This window comes from Pomacea canaliculata, linkage group LG11 (genome assembly GCF_003073045.1).
Source record: "Pomacea canaliculata isolate SZHN2017 linkage group LG11, ASM307304v1, whole genome shotgun sequence".
In the NCBI taxonomy this organism is placed as follows: Eukaryota; Metazoa; Mollusca; class Gastropoda; order Architaenioglossa; family Ampullariidae; genus Pomacea; species Pomacea canaliculata.
Window position 1 is genome coordinate 12,734,332 of NC_037600.1, and position 23,549 is coordinate 12,757,880.

The 23,549-nt window shown below is 40.2% G+C and overlaps 3 protein-coding genes across 3 annotated transcripts in view; 1 reads left to right on the plus strand and 2 right to left on the minus strand.

The window, feature by feature from the left end:
- Positions 1-13,741, minus strand: part of LOC112574964 (deleted in malignant brain tumors 1 protein-like) — a 31,961-nt gene extending 18,220 nt beyond the window's left edge. Inside the window, exons 1-27 of the mRNA XM_025256415.1 lie at positions 13,192-13,741; positions 12,635-12,741; positions 12,236-12,305; positions 11,461-11,633; positions 10,786-10,945; positions 10,400-10,590; positions 9,775-9,931; positions 9,288-9,448; positions 8,403-8,559; positions 8,008-8,171; positions 7,484-7,643; positions 6,996-7,165; positions 6,459-6,621; positions 6,061-6,251; positions 5,615-5,765; positions 5,054-5,226; positions 4,521-4,674; positions 4,126-4,298; positions 3,841-4,000; positions 3,477-3,649; positions 2,951-3,104; positions 2,483-2,655; positions 1,894-2,053; positions 1,422-1,585; positions 1,160-1,316; positions 567-742; positions 130-286 (exon numbers count right to left, since the gene is read on the minus strand). Of these exons, the coding sequence (XP_025112200.1) occupies positions 130-286; positions 567-742; positions 1,160-1,316; positions 1,422-1,585; positions 1,894-2,053; positions 2,483-2,655; positions 2,951-3,104; positions 3,477-3,649; positions 3,841-4,000; positions 4,126-4,298; positions 4,521-4,674; positions 5,054-5,226; positions 5,615-5,765; positions 6,061-6,251; positions 6,459-6,621; positions 6,996-7,165; positions 7,484-7,643; positions 8,008-8,171; positions 8,403-8,559; positions 9,288-9,448; positions 9,775-9,931; positions 10,400-10,590; positions 10,786-10,945; positions 11,461-11,633; positions 12,236-12,305; positions 12,635-12,741; positions 13,192-13,256 (4,214 nt within the window). The 5' untranslated portion in view covers positions 13,257-13,741. The remainder of the gene's footprint in view (positions 1-129; positions 287-566; positions 743-1,159; positions 1,317-1,421; positions 1,586-1,893; positions 2,054-2,482; positions 2,656-2,950; positions 3,105-3,476; positions 3,650-3,840; positions 4,001-4,125; positions 4,299-4,520; positions 4,675-5,053; positions 5,227-5,614; positions 5,766-6,060; positions 6,252-6,458; positions 6,622-6,995; positions 7,166-7,483; positions 7,644-8,007; positions 8,172-8,402; positions 8,560-9,287; positions 9,449-9,774; positions 9,932-10,399; positions 10,591-10,785; positions 10,946-11,460; positions 11,634-12,235; positions 12,306-12,634; positions 12,742-13,191) is intronic.
- Positions 13,742-15,353: 1,612 nt separating this feature from the next.
- Positions 15,354-17,791, plus strand: LOC112576165 (prefoldin subunit 6-like). The gene is made up of 4 exons (XM_025258444.1): positions 15,354-15,592; positions 16,108-16,178; positions 16,783-16,907; positions 17,233-17,791. Exons 1-4 carry the CDS (start codon positions 15,532-15,534, stop codon positions 17,351-17,353), a joined length of 378 nt encoding a protein of 125 aa, XP_025114229.1. The 5' UTR covers positions 15,354-15,531; the 3' UTR covers positions 17,354-17,791.
- Positions 17,792-19,821: 2,030 nt separating this feature from the next.
- On the minus strand, positions 19,822-23,297 carry LOC112575553 (probable tRNA-splicing endonuclease subunit sen15). Its single transcript, XM_025257489.1, has 4 exons — positions 23,182-23,297; positions 21,950-22,031; positions 21,080-21,266; positions 19,822-20,221 (listed from the first exon to the last, which is right to left on the minus strand). Exons 1-4 carry the CDS (start codon positions 23,212-23,214, stop codon positions 20,032-20,034), a joined length of 492 nt encoding a protein of 163 aa, XP_025113274.1. The 5' UTR covers positions 23,215-23,297; the 3' UTR covers positions 19,822-20,031.
- Positions 23,298-23,549: the final 252 nt, after the last annotated feature.

The following is a 23,549-nucleotide window of genomic DNA, read 5'->3' on the forward strand; positions in this document are numbered from 1 at the left end:
ATTTTCTTTTACACATAAATCTGCGCTTGAGAGAAATTAAATTTTGCTGACTTCATAAAAAGTAGTTATGCCATTTATATTTCACTGATAGAGATTGCACAATCTGACAACGCTCTCAGAGCCACTGACGTTGGCAGGCCCAGCATCCGGCAAATGACCACTGCGTCATCGTGGTCCCAGTAATCGTCACACACGGTGCCCCAGGTCCCGTTATAGCTGATCTCTACTCTGCCCTCCTGACCGTTGCCCCCACCGACCAGACGCACGTTGATCGCTGGCAGTGGGCCTGTTGATGACAGGACAAGACAGAAGTGTTTTGAGTGGAAAGGAAATACAGCATCTGATAATGTTCAGCGAGAAACCATCTTTCGTCATCTTCATCCGTTGAGTTTCTCTTAAGTTGGCAAAGTGCTCAAGTGTAAAACCCTCGCCTAGAAAAGTAAGCAAATAAAGCAAAAAAAAGGAAAAAAAAGAAAAAAAATCCTAATCAAACAAAGACTTTGCAGACACGAAGTTAATCGCAACCATAATAAAACAGAGTCTGGCAGAGAGAACATGCTACTCACCTCCATTACAAGCCACGCCGGCAGTGTGGGTGTTGTCGCAGGCGCCGGTGTTCATGGAGATGTTGCACTGACCAATCCAAGGCTCGGCGCCCACACACTGGATGCCGCTCACCCACGCAATGTACTCGTCGGGCGCCGCCCCGAAATGGGAACCGCCGAACGCTTGCGCAGTGGCACTTCCGGTGAGAGTAAATATAAAAATAAAACTTCACATTTAAAGTGACTAACAGTGCGGTTTTGCTTACATGGATTTGGGTGGTTTGTTTTTTGTTTTTTGTTTTTTTTGTTTGTTTTTTTTTGTTGTTTGCTTTGTTTGTATTTTTTCCCATATAGCTTCTTAAGTCTGCCTTATTTTACAATTTTATAATTATTTATTTTTTAAGGCTAATGGTATTGAGCGGATGTAAAGAAAACTGAGGGTGAAGCTTTGTTCCTGATTAAGATTACGGCCTTTGGTTCATCTAATTTATTAAAACCGTCATTTTATCTCACCCCAACCCTTGAGACTGCTAGCATGAACAAGGTAAGGCAAATGTTGAGGCGCCAGGCCCAGAAAATGTCCCTGAGACATACAGAACCTTCGTTCTACTCACGTGCTGTAGCCGAGCTGACGACAGATGACGGCAGCGACGTTGTTGTCAAAGTTGGTGTCACACACAGTCCCCCAACGACCATCGTACTGTACTTCCACCCTCCCAGAATCGGGACCTCCTCCGTTTGAGAGTCGCACGGGCAGGTCCATCTCACCAGCTGAGCAGAAAAACCAACAACAGATTTTTCAATTAAGAACGAATCTTTTGACCTCCTGAACCAGACTGGAAACATTGGTCAGTCTAGACACAACTCAACACTTACGATTCTCACATGACACACCCACGTCTTCTTTGTGGTCGCAGTCATGTTCGCCCCAGCCGTTAAAAGGACACTGGTCAAGAGTTGCCTCGCTTCCTGTGCAGCCGAGGTCGTCCATCCAGATAGGACCCCGGCCTGCACCTACATGGGTCAGTATTTTTCCTCCACTAACAAAAGAAAGAAAGAAAGAATTTTTTCAACACGCAGTGTTTTTATGCGCAGTTGGAATGTCAGACGTAAGCCATCTACTGAAAGAGAGAGAAAATTTAGAAACACGAATTACAAACAATGAGCAGTTCCTGTGAACAATGGTCGCCCTATCCATCTAAACCCATCAGAAGATTGTCTACGCTCCATATTTCAGCCTTGTACCCGTCACCACCAAAGAAATAATCTCTTTTTCGTCAGCAGAAGAGCTTAAGTGATGTAAGTAAACAGTTAGATGTAAGTCCTGGTCACTAGCGAACTCACTGACCTGTAACCCAGGGTGCGACACACGATCTGAGCATCAACGGGCTCAAAGTTGTCGTCACAGACAGTACCCCAGTAGTTGTTGTAGCGCACCTCCACCCGACCCTCGTACATCGACGCTCCGCCGCTAAGGCGAACGACAAAGGGGGCGGGGCTAGTCGGCGCTGAAATGCAAAATAAACATTCTATTATTTGTTATTTCGTTCATTTATTCATTCTTTCATTTTCTGTTTGTTCTCCAGTGTTTGTTTTTCTATTATTTATTTATGTTGATTTATTTAGCTATTTGTTCGTTCCCTTTCTGATGACGTGTTTGATATTTGGCCTGCGGATTGCGTTTGTGTGTGTGTAGACGCTGACCTTTGACCTGGAGTACCGTCATGGTTAAATTGCCTGAACTATGTTTAAAATGATATTCATTTGTGCTTTGTTAATGTCTTCCTTTAAGCTAACAGGGAACCAAAATGCTAGTTTCTTTTTCTGTTTTTGATTTGCAATTCCCGGAATTACAATAGCAGACAGAGGTAATTGTGTTAGCTTCCTTTTCTGTAATTCACTCGAATTTTTTCCGGACAAACGGCCTTTGAACTCACGTGTCATGCACAGCAGACCAGCGTCTTCGGAGTGGTCGCAGTCGTTGTAGCCGAAGGGTTTGTGCCTGCATCTGTCCAGGTTTGTCTCGTTGCCAAGGCAATCCACCTCGTCCAGCCAGATCTGACCACTTCCTTGGCCGTAGTAAGCGTTTGCCATTGGCACAGGAACGACACTGGTGTGTGACAAAGTTAAAAACAACAGAAATGTCATTGGCTGTCCTCTTGGAACTTCAATGAGCACAAGAAGCTTACGACAGTTCGGCAACTAAGGCAGTAAACACACATGAGCTTATCAACCTTTCAGTAATGGTTTTGTCAATAAAACAACAACAAAATAATAAATGTAAATCGAATATTCTTTGCTACCTCATAATTCCAGGGATTCCTGTAAGCGTTTTCTCAGCTCTCTTGACAAGAAAAACAAGCTAATAAATATTCGTGGACAACGTATGTAGTCGAGACCCTTACTTTGTCAACCCCAGCTGGTTGCAGGTTACCCGAGCCTCTTTGATACCCCAGCTGTCGTCACACAACGTCCCCCAGAAACCGTTGTGCTGAATTTCAACACGACCTTGGTGGTCATCTCCTCCAGCCAAGCGAATCTGGGTGATGGTTGGAATCACTGCAATGTTAGTGAAGGGAAGTTTTGATAAGTTTATAAGTTTTGATAAGTCCAAGAATTGTGAAACTCTATTTTAATAATTTATCACCAAGATAATCTAGCTTGGGAGACTCTAAGGTACTGGGAAACGTAAAGCGTTCAAGTGTGTCAGACATCTTGCAAAAAACCTGACCTCGAAGACACCAATCAATCTCATGTACATTTTAGTCACGTGAGCAGCTACCAAAAAAAGTCAACATAAGATCTTGTTAGTATTTAATTACTAAAACACACATCAGCGCAATGAAATTTTTATGTTCATTTTGATTCTGCGTTCTTCTGTCTTTTTTTCCTACTCTTTGTTTATTAATAAGAGCCCTGAGAGTGGATTACATGGTCCGCAAGCAACGGCGACATCCTCGCTGTGGTCGCAGTTGTTGGTGCCAAGCTGCCGATGTTTGCAGGCGTCCAGGTTGGTCTCGTTGCCGACGCAGTCAACGTCGTCCATCCAGATGATGCCCGTGCCGGGCGGGTACGTGCCGATAGGCAGCATCCGTGGCAGCCCGCTGTGGGTAGAGAGGATGAAAAAAGAGGGCTAGACAAGGGCTGTATATTAGGCAAAATTGCTCTGTTCTTTTATCAGTGTTTGTCTTTTTTATTTCTCCACCTCTTTATCCACCTCTTTCTCCACCTCTTTCTCCCACATTCGACCATACCACATGCATTTATTTCTAGACGTACAGCAGAGCTTACTTACCCAGTGATTCCCAACATGGCGCACACAACTTGGGCGTCCACGTCACTAAAGTAGTCGTCGCACACGGTGCCCCACTGGTTGTTAAAGTTGACCTCCAGTCGCCCCTCCGTTGCATTGCCCCCGACCAGGCGGGCTGTCATGTTGCCGCTTGATGGGGTAACTAAACCATAGAGACAAAGTAAGAATATTAGAAGGTTCCTGTAAACGAAATAGGCACAAACATACCACTGAAGAATGCTTGAAACTACAGATGTTGTCTTGTTATTAATACAGATGTCGTCTCACCATCACTACAAATGATGCCGACATCCTCCGAATGATCGCAGTCGCTGACGCCTATGGGATCGTGGATGCAGTTCATGAGACTGCTCTCGTTTCCTAAGCATCGCACGTTGTCCAGCAGGATAGGACCCTGTCCCTGTCCAAACGGCGCTCCATACACGGCCATCGCCGCATATCTGCAAAGAATTTAGTTTCAGAAGGAATGACTGGAAAATAAGAATAACTCTCAAAAGGAACTCTAATTTTACTCTAATTGTGTAGTTGCCTTTTTTCCTCTCTTCCCTCACAAACACCATCACCATCAAACGACTACCACCACCATCACCATCATCGTTAAACGACTACCAACACCATCATCAAAACCAGATTTGTTCTTGAAATCAAAAGATGTCTCTCACGAAGGGTATCTCAGCTGCCGGCAAACGACTTTGGCTGCTTTGTTGTCGAAGTAGTCATCACACACGGTGCCCCAATTACCATTCACCCGGATTTCCAGCCGACCTCTGTCAAATCGGGTACGATGAACACCCGAGAGGCGAAAAGCTACAGGCACTGAGACAGAAAAATCCGCCATATAAACTTTCAGCAAATAGCGTGGGTAGCTTTCGAAACATTTTCTGCTTGTAAACTGTTTTTCTTAGTAAATCAATAGTTTCATGGATACGTTTATGTTGTGAAGACCCTCAGCCAGTGGGAGGTCTTCAACAGAGGTCAGCTAGTCATATCGTGTCGTCACAAGTTTGAACTCTAGCTGTGCATCTGTCTGTGATGTTTGTAGGCTTGTATTTTGAGAATGGAAGCGGGTTATTTATCCAGATTTTGTGACATAGTATCTTGCACTAAACATTACTCACTCTTTCAATAAACGTTTTGCACTCTACTAGTCCTTTAAATGTAGTTACTTTATCCTTGGGCAGTGTGTCATACTAACTTGGGTTACAGATGACGCCAACATCATCTCTGTGAGTGCAGTCGTGGTTGTAGTAGCCTTTGTTTCCACACTGCTCTAAGTTGGTCTCACTTCCGGAACACCGCACATCATCCAGCAAGATGCTGCCTTGACCAGCGCCGTAAAATGAGGGCGGCATTACCGTCACACCGGGACTGGAAAAGCCATTCATTAGGTTTTCAAACGATAATTTCACTCCATGGTTGAAGTAAGAAAAGATTTTATGGTATGATTGGACAGAGGAGAAGGTGTAGAAAAAGAAAATATTCCAGTTGAGAATAGCTATCAAAAAGTATCAACAGGAACTTAGGGCAATTGAAAATAAAAGACAACAGTGTTAAAAAAAAGAGAAGAGAACCATGGAAAGGATACCCTAAAGGGCATTGCTTTAAAAAATAGTATAAAATAGTATAATCATGTATATATATACTTTTATATATCTATATAAAATAAACTTTTGTCTCTTGTCTTATTCTCTTGTGTGCCCTCACAAGCAGATACAAATCGCATTCACGGGCACATACAATATTTGCACGCACGCACCTGTTGAAACCCAGCATCCTGCAGGCCACCTGAGCTTCCTTCTGCCCGAAGCCGTGGGTGCAGACGGTGCTCCAGGAGCCGTTGTAGAAGACCTCCAACCGACCCTCCGATGTGCTGGAGCCATTCACCAGTCGCGCCTTGAGTGAAGTGGCTGGACAGGAGACCGCCATGTTAGACTGTGCTCATTGTTTAGCTGGAGTCTTAGACGTATGTATGCTATCACACAGCATAGGTAAGTAATCACACAGCATAGACACGTAGTCACACAGACATAGACATGTAGTCACACAGATCTTGTCACTTAAATCATTAGAAAAAAATTAACACCCCACCAGTGATACTTTACGCAAAACTGTTACCCATTTGTTAGAATAAATAAAACCTTTCACCAAAATAGGTCCTTATGCAAAGAACAAAAGCCACAAGATCCTTGACAGTGAGCCTACCGGAAGTAGTGGGGCCCTGACACAGTACGCCCACGTCCTCGGAGTGGCCGCAGTCGGAGGTGCCGATGGGCGCAAAGCCGCACTGGAAGATGTTGGTCTCGTCGCCTTGACAGTTGACCTCGTCCAGCAGGATCGACATCGTGCTCCCACCGCTGCCGTAGTAGTGGGTGTCCCTCACCTTAGCAACGGTCCTGTCATCAGAAATTGTTGCTGCAGTTGTTATTGCTCTCGTCATCTTATTATCATTGTCCTTTCTACATCCCCGTCAACTTGTTAACAAATTTTTTCCAATCATCATCATCATCATCATCATCATCATCATCATGGGTTTACTTTTTATTAAAGGAACAGTAGCCAATTTATGTAAGTCGTTTGTGACTGTCGATGGTGTGACTTACGTGTTGAAGCCCATCATGCGGCACACCACAGCGGCAGCCCTGTCGTTGAAGTGGTCGTCGCACACGGTACCCCAGCCAGTGCCATTGTAGTACACCTCCACCCGACCTTCGTAAGGAGTAGGGCCCACCAGACGGATACTCGTGATGTCGTTAATATTCCCCGCTGTAGAAACAATTTGTTACACAAGTCTTTGGTGTGGATCACGTGTGAAATTATCGTTCATTGTATTACGGTTTACTACAGTTAAGAAATAAGCAGTGATAATTAATTTTAATTTTTAGTTTTGCAGTCAACATCAAATATTTTTAAAAGAAGTTAAGTGTGCAGCCGATACAAAACTTTGAAGCAATTCAAAATTTATGTTTGAAGTCATCACCAAGCTACGACACTATGTTTACAATTAATATATTAATACAAACTTCGAGTTTGCAGTAAATACAATTAAAACAAAATGTACGTTTCTGGTCAATATTAAAGTATAGTTTAGGGTTAATACGAGACTTGAGTCTGTGGTTAAAGGACAATGCGAGACTTACGAGTACAAACGACTCCTGCGTCCTCGTAGTGCCGGCACTTGGTGACTCCGTAAGCAGAGTGCCGACAGTTGGCGATGTTGGCTTCTGTCCCTGTACAGGCCAAGTCAGTGATCCAGACAGGACCATCACCAGCCCCGAACACAGCACTCCCTACCGCCAAGGGGGTCGAACTGCAAAAAGCTTTAGCGCATTATGGAATGCATCCATCCTGTGCTCTTGTAGTCCTGTGAAGTCCGTGTGTTTAATCAGTGGTAACTAGTTAAAGCTCAGCTAACTGGTTGGAGGTAAGGAGCATACAGTTGGAGCGTGTAATAATAGCTCACATGATCAGTCAAACCTGATTTGTCGAAAGTACGATAAGATCAGTCATTCAGATGATTTGTTATGCTCAAGGTGCACACAATATTTTGGAAAAACATAATCACAGTCACAAGCCAAACACATCAACGGATTTGTTGAAAGTAAGGCTAAGTTAAAGCCATCCTAACCTGTTAAAGCCCAGCTGATTGCAGACGACCCGAGCGTCGGTCACGTCGAAGTGGTCGTCACAGATGGTGCCCCAAGTGTTGTTGTATTGTACTAGGACTGTGCCCTGCCAGGGCGGCTGACCAGTTCGGGTTTTAAGGCTAATCGTAAGTCCATTGTAGTCTGCACATCAACAGTTTTGAAAAAAATAGTGGTCTTAAAAATTGTAAATACTGAAAAATATTGTAAACACTTTCTGCTATACAGGTGCAAACAGATATCAATTTTCTCATGACCATACTGGACCTTGGTCATTTTAAGATTAGCAGAAGATTTAGCAGAAAAGCTCTTATTGACAGGTGCGTGCGTGTGTTTGGAGTCATCAGGAAAGAGTTGAGCGAAAGAGAGAGACAGAGAGATGACAGAGACCGCGGTGCAAGATCCCCACCACCCGCACATTCCACAATGTCCACCAGTGTGAATTCATACTTCCCACATTTCTAAATCCTTCGGGTCCTTCCCAGAAGACTTGACCAGCGCTACGTACCGGCTTGACAGTCCACCCACACTTGTTGATTCGCCGGACAGATGAAGTTGGTTTTGCTGTAGCGGCAGCCGGACAGGGTGCGTTCGGTACCCACACACACCACGTTGTCCAGCACAGTGGGAGACGCGATCGCACTTTGACCTGTTGTGATGATAGCATTCGATCTGCAACAGAAATCCCGTCATGCTTTTTTTGTCCTCGGTCTTGTGAAGCACAATGTTGGCGATTTTCTATACTTACTATCACTACTACTGGAGCCTCGTTTAAAATGAAGCTGTATGTGAATATTCTGAGTGCGAACAGTTGAAAGCATTGACAATGTGTTTGTCTCTTGAACAGGGCTGTCAGCAAGTGAACAAGACTAAAAGCAACAAGCTACAAAAATGTTCACTGACGTGTTCAGACCCAGTTCATTGCACACCACCATGGCTATGGCGTTGGTAGCGTTGTGGTCACAGATAACTCCTTGCTGTCCATTCACAGACACAATTAGCCTCCCTTTGCTGCCTCCTCCTTCGATCATACTGATGATGTGGTCCCCGCCGCCAGGAGCTGTTTCACATATATATATATACACAAACACCCTCTCTCTCTTAATTTCATTATAAAATTATCGCCTATAATGCTGGAAAAGTACACATGACTAAACCTAAGTAAAAGTGAAATAATAATAAATTTACTTTTAAACTGAACATAAAAAGTAACATAATATCCTTGAACATAAATATAAAATGAATTTAAACATCAAATCAACTTTGGCACAAGCTTTTTCCCAGGCCTTCAGACAATCCATCAAGGAAATGCTTTTGAAGTGAGCTAGCATACAAAGTGGCGCAAACAGAAAATATCCATGAAATCGTATTGATGAACTTGAAAAGGAAAAGGAAATGAGTACGAAATTACCTTGAAATTAAAGTAAAAAAGTAATGAATATGAAATGAACTTAAGCATGACCTAAACCTAAAAATGATATGAATATTAAGTGAGAATGAAACGAAGAAGCAATCAATAAGAAATAAGTATAAAATAAAACTAAAAAGAAAAAATGAAGAAGAAATCAACTTGAACATGAATAAAACCAAAAATGACATAATTAAAATGAACTTGAACATGAAATGAAATTGAACGTACATGAAACCGAATATGAAATGAATGGCTGGACAGACTGGCTAAGAGATTTGTGAAAGGAAGAAAGGCTAAATTGGATTGTAGAAAGGAAATCTGAAAAAGTAGAGACTGAGGAAAAAAATAGTAAATAATAGGGCAAGCTCAAATTGTACCTGTACAGGACACCGACGCATCGTTGGCGTGAGTACAGTCGCTCACCCCCCAAGGTTTTCGCGAGCAGTTCAACAAGCTGACCTCTGATCCTGTGCACCCGAGGTCGTCTAGCCAGATAGGACCTCCTCCCCCTTGGTATAGTTGGTTAAGGTTGGTACCTCTAGACACATGAACACGGATTTGATCTGTTTTTATTGTGGGGGTTTTTCTTTGTGTGAAGCAAACGAACTTGCTGAATTCAATGATCTCCTATAACTCATATAATCAGATCCTAAGTAAAATTCATTTTCATTTTTTACCTTCATAGCCGCATAATGCATAACCGTCAAAACTTTCCTCTCTTGCAGAATTGTGAGGAGCAGATTTGGCGGGTACTCATGGGCAAATAAGACACTGTTTCGTTAACCTGGGGCGGGGGTAAAAGTAGTGGTTTTAAACAAATTGTCTATAAATGTTCTTCAAATTGAAATAAAATTCTGATCTTACCCTCCATATCCTAGCATTCTGCAAACCACTTGGGCGTCCTCCGGTCCAAACCTGTGAGAGCAGATGGTCCCCCAATGCCGGAACACCTGGATCTCCACCCGACCCTGGTACTTGTTTATCCCGCCGGCCAGACGCACCTGCAAATTCACTCCCCCCTCTTACGAGGGATGAAATTAGAAAAATCAGTGTCTTTGTGTATGCTTTCTGGCTACAATCATCTTAGCTGTGACAATTAGTGGTTCAGAATTCATATAATACAATTTACCTTTATTGTAACTACATTATAATTAATACCAGTGAGATTCTAGTAAAGCCTCGCTAATGCTGCATAACTTCTTACAGGAAAGTGTCATCAATGACATATACAACGGTAGTTCTTCATTCAAAAGCTGACAAAAAAATCTGAAATAAAAGAAACTAATTTCTTGATAAAAACGCTTGTTTGCACTACTTTCTGTATCATTTTCATGCAATGAGTGAAGCTCTCAGTCGTTCAAACGAGGACCCGACTGACTGAGAAATCAAGATTGTTGCAGAAAATGTCTTGAACTCGTCTATTCAGCATAAGGAGAAGGGAAGAATGTCAGTTTCGTTAAAAATTAAGTAAAGCGGTAAGTGAGCTTACGCGGTGGGGTCACGCAGATGACCCCTGCATTTTGGTCCAGACGGCAGCTGTTCGCCATCCACGGTCTGTGGAAGCAAACGTCGATGGACGACTCGTTGCCTGTGCAGCGTATGTTGTTCAACATGATGAGCAAATTCGGGTCAGTCGTGCCATTAGAAAAATATCCTGCAGTTGTAGGCACGCCAATGGTCCTGGGCAAAGTAGAAACACGGTAAAACAGTGGTTCATTAAATATAATAGCCTTTATTCTCCTTTCTATGAACTTATCTCTCTATTACGACAACATTACATTATTCAGACATCATTACAAGCACAGATAGCTTCCTTTTTTTAATTCCTGTGTAATCCAAGCACAGCTAACAGATAACTTTTCTTTCAACTCATACCCTGTAAAGTTCAGCTGATTGCAGAGGACCTGAGCAGCATGGAAGTCCCATCCGTCATCACAGACCGACCCCCAGACCCCGTTCTTCCAGACTCGTACCTGACCTTCTCTTTCGTTTGACCCGCCAACCAGCTTCACGGGGCTGGCTTGGGCATCAACACCTGTAAATACAGAGATGTGGCTTGATCAAGCAAACATATTCAACGAAAAAAAAAGTTCTGTAATCACTAGCATGATTTGTTGTTTTTAATTCGCCAGTTGCTTAAAAGTACAGCACATAGAATTACTTGCACTGCATAATACTTGGTAATGATAATGGTAATGACATGTACAAAGTATTACTCCTAAATTGTGAGGTAGATGACGCTGACTCTTTGAGAAGCCAATGTTTGTCTCGTTGCACTTATCTGATGATGGTATTTGTACACATTCTTGTATTTCTTTGTTTTCTAATTTAATAATGTATCTCGCTTTCTCTCTTTCTCTTTGTGTGTGTGTCCGTATTGCGCCTAAAATTGCAGCTGCAGGACTGGGCGCTTTATAAATATTGTAACTGTTATTATAATTAAAATATCTCCATCATTAATCGATACGTAACTGTACAAAAGTATGTGCAGAAATAAAATCGAGAGAAAGAAGAAGGAAGAGATGGAGTGAGAGGAAGAATGAAGGGTACTTGGATCGCAGTCCACGCCGGCGTCCTCATTGTGGTCACAGTTGCTGACCCCCCAGGGGGTGTGTGTGCACTGGGTGAGGTTGCCCTCCGTACCTATACAGTACACGTCATCCATCAGGACTGCCCCCGTCCCGGGACCGTAGTAAGAGTTTGTTCGGGGTATGATTCGACTTCTGTACACAGACATATTGTTGTTTACCTCATGGCGTAAAGACAAGAAAAATATAAAATACGAATACAAGAAAAGACTGCTTAAACCTTTACTTCGATATAAACATTTTGTATAAAAACCATACAAAACACTTTTATAAACAACTTTATAAATAAAAAATGAATTCTGTTTGACTAATCAGCTCAGTAATGACTGTCTCTGGACAGACCTTGACCACGGTGTTGTGCAGTTGTGAAGGCAACCCAAAAGGAATTCTTAAAAAATACAATATTTGGTACTAAATCATTGAAAACTTTTATTATAATAATATTATTGCTGTCATTTAAATATCCTCTGCCAATAATAAGCTGTTATTTACAGTATTATTTTTTTAATCGTGGTGACACTTTTTTCAAACCACTTCAGCATTAGACCCATTCACAACAGTCATGTTCATGGTCATTCGCTCTTGAATTTTCATTTTAATGTTATTAGATTAATAAACGAGTCGCCACCATTGAGAAAGACGTGGCTGAAGCAAGCCAGTCATCGGTTATCTGTCGACCTTGTGTTCTGTAAAGTCAGTGTTGTTGTCTGTTCACATCTATCGACATTCGTACCCACCCTGTGAATCCCAACTGTCGACACACCACTGTGGCCTCCTCCAGTCCCCAGCCGTCGTCACACACCGAACCTGTATCGCAACAGATGATGGTCGAAGATGCTCAACAGTGCAAAGAAACAAAGTTTTTAAAAAAAGGAAAAGAAAAGAAAAAGAAACAAACGCAGGCAGGCCTGATAAATTATTTCAGCCTGCAAAGATATTTAGATGGCGAGTGATAGACAAATATTCTTGACAGAAAAGAAAGATTAGCAGGAGGGCAGGAAAGATGTATAATTAAAGCGCGCACGCTACACATAAGTACTCTAAAAACACACACACACACGCATACACACACGTGCGTGCACGCACAGATTATTGCAACAATGAGCACAACATACTCGTGCTCGCAGACTACTCACCCCATGTGTTGTTGTAAGATATCAACACGGTTCCTTTGTAGCTTGCATCTTGTCCGTACAGAAAAATTTCTCCATATTGAGAAGGAAAAGGAACATGGGCCTGAGCTAGAACAAACCATGCCATTTTTGATACAATGTTGTATGACACTTATTACATAAGGTACATACGAGTCTGTTTGCCATGTACAAAAATATTCGATGGAGCGCGCGAGCAAGTAAATGAGTAACTGCTCGTGTGTGAGAGAATGAGAAAGTAGCAAGTTATTTTACATAACAACCTTCGAGACCCAAGCGTAAAGTACCTTGTCACCATCATAATTATGACTACAATACATATTCGTTATTATTTAAGACAAATATGTAAGACAGACCATTACTATTGTTTTGCCATAAGAGCATAGCGATGATATTTTGACACCAATATATTAGAATACCTTTCAGCAATAGTGTATGTACCCTGCGTGAGTGTGTTGTTTGTTTGTTTGTTTTTTTCTTTGGTCTCTTTATTTATCAAAGAACACTATCCAGTAACTTAGCAACGATGTATTACCCACCTTCGACAGCACAAACATCGCAGGGCGACAATCAGCAGGGTCTGTCTGAACGTCACTGAAATCCTCATGGTCTCCGCGCACGTCACCCCAAGTTCGTCCTCTAATGTGACGTATGCGTGTTTGTCATCTCCGTCACTGCTTACTCTTTGTTGTTACGGATGGCTGGTCTTCGAAACAATTTCAGTGACTAGTGTAGGTATTAATTCTGCACTTTCAGAATCAATATGACAATCTTTTCTCCGTTAATATTCGCCTTCGATAAGGGGTGTCTACCGTTATTAACATACACAAGCCTGGTATGAAGATAGTTGAGCCAATGCACCAACAGATAGAAGCAGTGATGATAAAAAAAAAAAAATACAAACTATATCGTTCCCGGTGCTTGTCGAAGGTGATTACGGCGCCTGACCCTTGAATGTGATAAGCTAAATTATCTGCCCCCAGCGACAGTGTTCTGTTACAGATGGAGCTACACCACAAGCCAACAAGAGGACACCGGTGTGTAGTACAGTAGATCTCGTTATCACTTATCTTGCCACAATAGTCAACAGGCACGATCAACCTCTCAACGACAAACCATGTTTGTCAGTGTGTCGAGATACATTTTGCAATAACCGAGTGATGCATTCATTATGCAAAGAAAAGCGAAGGTACCGATCAGATAAAGATGTGTATGTGTGTTATTTTTCACAAAACAAAAGCTAATTACAAGATAACTTTGAGGACAATTAAAGGATTAGGTCCTTTTTCGGACGTATGTATAGTCTGTGTTACTCTAGTCCCCCCCCCCCCACTACCACCACCACCCTCCTGCCTCATGTCCCCGCATTGGCTCAGAAAGTCGTGGTCACCTAATTACTATTAACTTATGATCTGGAAACTGTGTGTGCAACCACCACTTTTGTACATATTCACCTTCCCCTTTCCCTGGATACCTTACCTTATGGTTACTACTAATTATTCTCATCGCACTTAAGTACTTCAATTGCTTAGTTTATTCTTTCCCCTTAAAGGGCGAGGGCTAAATGAAAAAGAAATTCTTGCTTAATTTTTACCTCTCATTAATAAAGAATTGCCATTGTCATGAAGAATAAAACGCTTGTATTATTTTTTATTTATTAATTTTTGATAATTAAAAAAAAGGGGTTTTTCAGTGCTACAATTCTTATTCATCTAGCAACGATTATCCAAAAGATATGGAGTTATTCCCTCTTGGTCCACTCCCCAGCAGCAAAGCCTGTCGGTAGGAACTACTAAATACAGTGGTACCTCGACATACGAGTGCCCTGACATACGAGTGTTTGAGATACGAGCCGCCGAGCGAGCGATAATTTTGCTTCGAGATAAGAGCAAGATTGAATACGAGGAATTACGAACCCCAACATGCGGGGCGGATGTTGGGTCGTGTGCAGTGTCTACAGTTTCTCCCACCACAGACTAGACCTCAGTCTGTGTGCTTGTTTCCCTCGTTTTCGAAGCACTTTTGATAAGTTGGGTTCGCGCTTTTGTACATTTACAAAACATTATCCCATTTATTTTTGTAACCATGGGTCCGAAGAAGAAGATGATGTCTATTGAATTAAAGCGCGAAATCGTAGAAAAACATGAGCAAGGTGTGCGAGTAATTGACTTGGCGAGGATGTACAGGTGTAGCACATCAACGATATGTTCTGAGCTTAAACAGGAGTTGATAAAGTGTACAACGCCAGCTAGGGGCGTTACAATAATTTCTAAGCTCCGGACTTCTCTCCATGAAAAGATGGAGAAACTATGACTGTGTGGGTGACAGAGAAGCAGCTTCAAGGAGGAACCTAAACACAAAGCATCATGTGTGAGAAGGCACGAGCGATTACGGTGATTTGCTGAAGCAGATCCCACACACTTCCACAAACGAAGAATTTAATATGTTTTTACAGAATATGTATTTGTTATTCATAAATAAATGTTTCTTCTTGTAAATACACTTTTTCTTATTCAAAAACACTTAACAAAAACAACTGAGGTGGTGTTTTGGGAGCTGGAACAGATTAATGGCTTTTCAATGAATTTCAATGGGGAAAATTGCTTTGAGATACGAGCAATTTGACATACGAGTAAGGTTACGGAACGAATTAAACTCGTATGTCGAGGTACCACTGTATATGCAAATGTTCCGTATCTAGAAGCCAGCTTCGCGTCAGTATTCGTTGGTAGTGATTAGTTATTATCAGCAATGGCTTAGAAGAAAATATTAAAAAATGATAACATAGACTTATAATCAATAATCGACATTTCGGCGAGGGAAGCTACTCTTGCAACTGGAGTTGTCGTTCATACCCAATCCAATACGAGACTAGCATCAAAATGGCAGATCTTCAGAGGCGCTTACAGAATGAGGTCGAAAAATTCCAAGCCATCCAGAAGGGTAATTTCCTGGAGAACTAGTCAAGATATCCGAATGTTTACTTTAGTAATGCATATGTCTATCTTAGGACTGTAATAATAGATATTTAATGAGCTGACTATCGCATGACTATTTCGTTTGCATTTTGTATCTACGTTCTTATTCGTAGTGTGAAATATTAGGGAATGAACGAAGCGTTGTGAAATTCACGCACTGTTTTGTAATTTCAACATACAAATAAAAAGGGCAAAGTAATAACACGTATGAAAGACCAGTTGGCAGAAATAGATGCGCAATTGTCCAGTGCAAACATGACATTTGGTGGCTGTCGTGTATAGATACCTTGAGTAAAATTGCTTAAAGTTACAAAAATTTTTATTTGTTATACCAGAGTGAGAAAATGTAAAAGCTAAGAACAACACACTGATGATGTTTCTAGTCACTATGACACCAAAAATTATCATAATGTCTTTCAGTGAAAGGCATTTATCTAGCTTGATAAATCTAATAGTTCCCTTTTCATTCTTTTGTTTCAGATCTGCAGAAGGCAATATCAGCCAGACAGCAGCTTGATGCACAGCTGAATGAAAATACATTGGTTAAGGAGGTAGTTTGGATTTTACATATCTGCCATTTATGTTATGTCTCTCTTTCCCATGCCAGAGATCAGACTTAAAGTTTTTCTATGATTATGAATAGAGCTGTTTTTGTCTATTTTCTTTTGTGCTCCCTACTTTGTTTTCCCCAGCTGGTCTTGTCTGCAGAACCACCATCTTTGGGGTTAGGGTTAGGGCCTAGTACCGTCCTTGCCTGGCAAGACACAGGGATAATACCATGTGAATATATATATGTTTCACAAAAAGGCATGATCTAAGGGGTATTTCTATATGTGAACTTATTTCCTGACAATTCCCAGACTATGTCCAAAAAGCATTGCCTGTGTCATTCTTCATTGGGATGGTTGACAGTCAAAATCCATAATTACCTTGCCCTCAGTCATGGTGAAGGCAGCAGTGAGAGTTGCGATTCGGCTGTAGGCCATTGTGCCCAGCCATCCTATATAGAGGACACAGCTGCTAGAGTAATAAAGGTTCTTTCTCTAGCCATACGCCCCACACACCCCTATATTATGTTTTATAACTTTGTTGTCTCAGAATTTTTTTTAATACTGATTATAGATCATATCACAACAAATACTGTCGATTTTTTAGGAAATGGACAGGGTAGATGAAAGTTCTACAGTCTACAAGCTTGTTGGGCCAGTTCTTGTTAAGCAAGACCTGTCAGAGGCAAGAAACAATGTACAGAAAAGGATAGATTACATCAATGGAGAATTGTGAGTAAAATCTAACATGCATTTGGGATTATATATATATATTTTTGTGTGAAATGTGTAATTTTATATTTGCAAATATAGATTCCTAATAAAAATTTTAATTCGTACTTGATTTTCAAATAGCTCACATTCTGTGATCTTCTCAAGAACACTTATCGTAACTGATCTTGATACTTTTTTTTTAATCATGCTAGACCTGGATCTCAGCTATATTCATGCAACCTTATGTCACTCTGCATTAATGCAACTGTGGCTGGAATTATTCAGTAAATAGTCTGGGTCCAGTGATTTCAGATTAAATACACACACTTTTACTTCATTCTAGGAAACGCTATGATGGCATCTTAAAAGACATGGAGAAGAAACAAGAATCTCACAGAGATACTTTGACCAAACTCCAACACCAGTTTCAACAGGCCCAGGTCAAGGCTGCGGCTAAAGCATAAACTGCCACTTGCAAAGCCTACTAATGTTGCTGCTGGCTTGAACATTTAGTTTGTGAAAACATGAAACCTGTGAAAGTCTCCCGCTATATTTTGGATGCTGCTGCTGTTGCGTGAATAATTGCAGTGATTGAAAGCAAGAATTTGATGTAAACTCTTGAGGCTGTTTTGTTATTGAAAGAGTGCAAAAGCTTATAGATCATTTTCTCATCAGGTCTGACTTTTTTTTTTTTTTTTTTTTTTTTTTTTTTTGGCAATAAGTAGTAAGGTTTGTAATTTGCTTACGATTTTTTTGCAGGGATAAAAAGCTCTTCCTTTCCCAAATCCAAGTTAAAAAGTATATTCCATATTTTAACATTTACTTCTCGTGGTTAGCTCCTTTCACCTCATTTCCACCATTGAATATCTGAATAAATTTTTCAGGTAATGGGGCACGTGTGATCAAGCTCTTCGATTTTATTTTAAAAATTGTCTTTCCGCATGGCATCTGGCAGTTTTTGCTGCTATGAGGCACCTTCATTCTTTGAAAGTGTGTTGACATTATCCTGCAGTGTACCTTATGCTAGAGATGATGACTAGTTCTGTGTATTCTTAGCAATAATAATGAATCAAACTAGTGCGTTCCCTAGTACCAGCTCAGATCATTACATTGATGTACACAGGTGCAAACAGTATTTGAAAACCAGAGAGGTCACATGCTTGTGAGCATGAACACACAAACATGCAGTGACTGAAAAGTTACAAGCACAAGCTGCCAATATTCCTTTGATGCAAGAATCAACGTATAGTGGCAACTGCTGTCGCTGAAGATCAAAACTGTCAAATAATTTAGAACTTCATGAATAACTGTCACCAGAATAGTAAACTTAAGTTATATAGATAATATATATATAAGCAAGAGTAAACTTATTTATGCACAATCAAAAGCTGAATAACGCTAGCAGAGGAAGCAGACTGGCTTAAAGGTCAACAGAAAGAAGAATGATGAGAATCAACAACAAGCAGGAACTCCCAATCCAACATCATGGGAGCAGACCGCTTCATGTATCTGGGAAGCATTGTCAACAAGGATGGTGGAGCAGACAACATTAAAAGCTGCATCAGCAAGGCCAGGCATGCTTTCAACAGCCTACTCCCCATTGGAAATCTTGAGCATTGTCCTTCCACAGTAAGATCCACATCTTCAACACCAGTCTGAAAGCAGTCCTACTTTATGGTTCTGAAACCTGAAGAGTGACAAACACCATCAACAACAAACTCCAGATCTTTACCAACTGATGCCTTCGCCATATTCTGAGAATAAGATGGCCTGAAAAAATCTTCAACAGCAGCCTGTGGAAAAGAACCAACTAGAATGCCACTAGCCAAGACATCAAAAGCACAAAGCACTGGATAGGACACACCCTTCGCAAACCATTTGACACCATTGCCAGCCAGGCACTTGACTGGAACCCTCAGGGGAAGAGGAGAGTTGGGAGACCAAAGCGAAACAAACAGTAGAGAGTGAGACAAAGGATGTCAGAACCACATGGGCTCAACTGAAGGGGTCTGCCCAAAACTGGGTCCGCTGGCAAGGTGGTGTTGCGGCCCTATGCTCCTCGAGGAGTTACAAGGAATAAACTAAATTTATGTGTAACAGCTGAAGATTAGCTCAATATCTAAATTAAAGAATGGAAACTATTAACTTCTTAGAAAAAAATAAATAAATAAACTGTCATATGCGTTTTGAAGAATCTTCAGGTATAATTCTGGAATCCTAATTCTCAGCTCCCATGGTTTGCTACTGCTTCTGCGTTACGCATATATTTAACTTTGGTAATATTTAAAAGTATGCCTTTGATCACTCTAAAAGTGCAGCATTTTAACCATTATGTCCCTCATCATTTTGCTCTTTACTGTTGGCAAGTGTTAAAAGTTGTCAATGTGGTGAATAAAAATGGTTGTCATGAAAAATTCTAAAAGGTAGGAACAAATTTAGTTAACTGATAAACTGATTCAGGGCTGCTAGTTACCCAGTTTAATTTGGGTGTAGTAAATACATGCATTTGCTTTCAAGAACTGTAGAGGCAGGCAAACTTAAAATTTTGTTTTTAAAAACCTGTGATCCATGCAGTGAGAGATCTTTCAGTAAAACATGCTCATATCTGTCCTGGTCAGTGCTGTATATAAAAGGAAAAATTATTATGCATTACGAAAGAACAGAAAAGTTACACAAAAACAATGTAGTCTATGTGTGCATGTTTATGTAGGTTCGTAATTGATATAGCTGTCTGCATCATATGACATTACAATATATAAACATTCCAATGGTAGAAAAACATCTGAATATCAATATTTTCTCTTAGTCAAGTGATCCTACATATAATTCAAAATTCTCTTTGGATGTTATGATGCATTTTAACACTCACTAATGACATTAAAATGACTTCAGCATCACACGGTTCATCACATACAAAGGCAAAAAATGTTCCTTATGATTTAGAGCCTTTATTTCTTTCATCAAAGCAAAAAGCATCAGTTTACAAAAAAACCAGACTAGATGCCCAAACTGCTGGTTCTGAACTGACTCCTGTACGTGCATTTTCCACTCTTTTTTTTTCTCTCTCTCTCGCATGCAAACTTCATTCAGCTGTACACTTCCTGAGTCGAGGAAGACATAAAAAATGTTTGGTTCGTTCCAACTAATCAGATTTTTCTAGCTGTGAAAACACTTCTACATATTCTGTAAGCTGTCGTTTTCTCTTGGCTGCTTTCTGTGCCCATTGCTGTCGTTTTGCTTCTGTTATTTCTGGTGTTTCAGGTCGAATTATGTCTCTTGAAACCTTGTAGTAAACGATACTGGAATCTGATGCACATACTCCTAGAATGATTCTGGAAGAATAAAAAACAATATTTCTTCTGCAAATTTCTAAAATTATGCTTGCAGTTTCCAGTGTAAGGAACAGGCATGTCAGTTATCATTACAATATGCCAATGAACTGAATTATGTGCCTTCTATCTGTGGTCTATCCCTTCTACAGACCTTTATTCCTCCTAAGAAGGCATGGAGAAGGGGAAGAATGGAAGAGATTCTGTAGCATTAAGTAAAAAGCTACAGTGAACCTTATGCTACAACAGTCATTCTCTGCAGCAGATAGAGTGGTGCCCCTTCACCTAACAGGCATGAGGGGGCCAGCTCTCTGCATTTTCATTTTCTTGGATTTGTGCTTGCAATGCCTATCGTACCAAGCTGCACTTTTTTTCTGACGTCGGTATTGCATTCGACTACACATGCCTATGGCTTTTATTTATTTCTCAGCTTATATCAACTTTCTCATAGCTGTTAATCCTCTCTGGCTAACGCCATCACAATTTCTTCATTTTTACAAGTCATCTCTGGGATAGACTTCACATCAGTACTAAACAGTCATGTTTCAACATTACTGCAATTTCTGTTTTGTGATCATCTGGATATTCCCCAGATGCTTTGATCTATGTTTGATCATTGATTTATTTTCTCCAGTCCACTGACTGTAAACCTGTTTGACATCTTGGTCTATAAATGTCATCCAGTAGAACGACCTGGCATTCCCGTCAACTTTACAGAGCCACAGGAATTTTGTCTGTCTTGTGTTTCCGTGTTTGTAATGCACGGAGAGCCTGACTTTGGCTGGGATACTGCGCTATAAACTCACACCATTATTATTATATAAAGTATATACCATTTTACAAATTTATATAACATGTCACCTGTTAAAGTTTTGTCCACCTATTTGGAGATGCTCAAACAACGATTGGATGTAAGCATGTGACACCGATGAATCTACTGACAATGGCAGCACTACTTCCAGTGGAGAACTTAAACAGGACCGCCCACTCACATATGGTCGACCTAAGGATGGACTGAAGTGTAACTCTACATTTCGCCAAGCTCTCACTGTAACAAAAAGAAAAAATATCTTTAGGGATGCAACAAAAAAATGCAAAATTACATGGGCTGTGTTCAATATCCAATACAGTTAAATGCTCCATACCGTTTGCTAAAAGATTGCTAGCAGCATTTACTTTATAGTTAACATGGGAAAGCAGATAGTGGAGGCACATGCACACTAATTGGTTTAAAAACCACAGGGTGCAACATCCCTTATAAAGCTGAACTTTCACTGTGTGGCAGGAAAGAATGGTCCAACCTAGAAAGGGTAATTTTCACGTCAGGTGGAAGCAATTTGGGTAGCATGACCACTAGTCATCAAAGTGCATCTCACCTTCCATGGGTCAAACCATCTATCCCACCCAAATGTAGAAGTTTGGCCTTTAAATTGACATAGCTGTTTTTTCATATAATCTTCAGCACTTTGAAAGCACAATTTTTATTTGTCAAAACTCACAATTCAGGGAAAGTCTTTTTTTAAATATTAGCAGAATCACTTTTTTCCTTCTGAAACTTTTTAGTTTCTATATTGCAATTTTCAGCAAAAATACTAAATTTTAGATGTATGACAACTACTTGGATGAAGACATTATTTTGACTAATGGACTTAATTGTAATGGCACTTTTCCAAAACAAAGCAACGTTTAGAGATAAATTTTTAAAATATAAGTACATTGAAAAAAAGAAACCTTCACATAAGTCCTTATACACAAGAAAAGCCAGGTTCCCCATTACTTCATCACATGCATGATCCTTCAGAAATATCCGGAGCTGAAATTAAAAAGATTTTTTAGAGCCTGTTACTCAACTGATGCAAACTTCATGATTTGTTGGATTTTTTTTTTTTTTTTTTTGTTTTTGTCAGAAGCTCCAGTTATCATCTAGTCTTATTTGCCCTCAAGTGGGTTCTTCTTAAAAGGATGTGGAGATAACTATTTCTGTGAATGTGTGATCTTATGCGCAAATGTTTTATATTGTGAAACATTGTATTTTGTTATGCATCTGAGACAAAATAAATGTTTTAAAAAAAATTAAAAAGCTATTTCTGTGATACTTAAAATAAATGAAACCTTAAAACTCAGAAATTAAACCCCATCTTTAGCAGTCTGATTGCTATTCTAATGGTAAACAGAATGTATGATCATGAAAAATTAAACGTCTACAAAAAAAAACCTGAGCTAAATCCATATATAAAACTGTATTACAGATCAAAGGCATCAATCAAAATTAAAAAAGAATTTTACAGTTTAATTACTCTATTCAAATGATTTCAAAGTGTTCATGCCTTTCTACAGTTTACATAAGAGGAAATTTTGATTGGTGTGTAAATATATATAATAAATTCATGGATGATGATGATGTAGTTTTGTAACGCGCTAGTATCCGGATCTCATGTGTTATAGGCACATAAATATATCTTTTCAACAAAGAAATGTTTTGAAACTACATGTTGTTTTGTTTGCTCATTTCATATGGTCTAATGAGAAAAACATTACAACTTTTTTCACCTAGTACTAATGGGAAACGTGCAAGCCAAACACTGGACAGTTCCAATGAAAGGACCAGTTCATTCAAGACAAGAAGAAGAAATGAGGGACTGCTGTGCGGAGTGGCTGCAATGCCCCAGGGCTTTTTTTCATATAGCTGAGAATTATGTTTGAAGCCAAGTTCTACATCTCTGGTTTTACTTTAAAATTCTATCATTTTTAAAAGCGTTGTTCATAAAACTTCAAATGCGGTTTCAGTTCAGGGTTAGGTTGAATTTTGTTACGCTATAGTTTAAAAACAAATCCAGTCTCACTATCATGTGCGACTAAAAGAACTGTACAGTCAACATAAAATGTAAGTTATTATGAATGTATTTGAAAACTGTTGAAAATAGAATGAAGAACGCCCACGATCATGTGCATTTTTTATGTACCATTGGATGCTCCTCGTTGTTTACCATAGCCATCGTCCCGCGGTTCGGGATACTCTCGCAAGTTCTCGTGGAACAGTTCTGGGAACCAATCGTAACGCTTACAAGTGATGTCACTGCTTATTAAAGAATAAGGTTAGTGAGGTTCCTAAAATAACATCATTGCGGAAACTGGTGCAATATCAAAACTTTCCCACACACTTCTGCTGCATAAAATGCGCTGGAAACTGGTTATGATCACTGAAAAGTCATCAACACAGATTAATAAAATAACTACAGCATAGAACAAGCGAAAGAAAATTGAAAGGATTATGTTGGCAACAAGTAGACAATTTTTCCCAGTGTGTTCGTCTGCTTCGACACAGGATTCC

What these genes read in the sequence shown, in the direction of transcription:
- LOC112576165 (XM_025258444.1), top strand. Translation starts at nt 15,532, where the DNA reads ATGGCAGATCTTCAGAGGCGCTTACAGAATGAGGTCGAAAAATTCCAA. An exon ending in AAAATACATTGGTTAAGGAG is followed by an intron (nt 16,179 to 16,782) that starts GTAGTTTGGATT and finishes TCGATTTTTTAG; the next exon opens with GAAATGGACAGGGTAGATGA. An exon ending in GATTACATCAATGGAGAATT is followed by an intron (nt 16,908 to 17,232) that starts GTGAGTAAAATC and finishes ACTTCATTCTAG; the next exon opens with GAAACGCTATGATGGCATCT.
- LOC112575553 (XM_025257489.1), bottom strand. Translation starts at nt 23,214, where the DNA reads ATGGCTATGGTAAACAACGAGGAGCATCCAATG. An exon ending in GTATAAGGACTTATGTGAAG is followed by an intron (nt 21,267 to 21,949) that starts GTTTCTTTTTTT and finishes TTTTTGTTACAG; the next exon opens with TGAGAGCTTGGCGAAATGTA. An exon ending in GGTGGACAAAACTTTAACAG is followed by an intron (nt 20,222 to 21,079) that starts GTGACATGTTAT and finishes TTATTCTTCCAG; the next exon opens with AATCATTCTAGGAGTATGTG.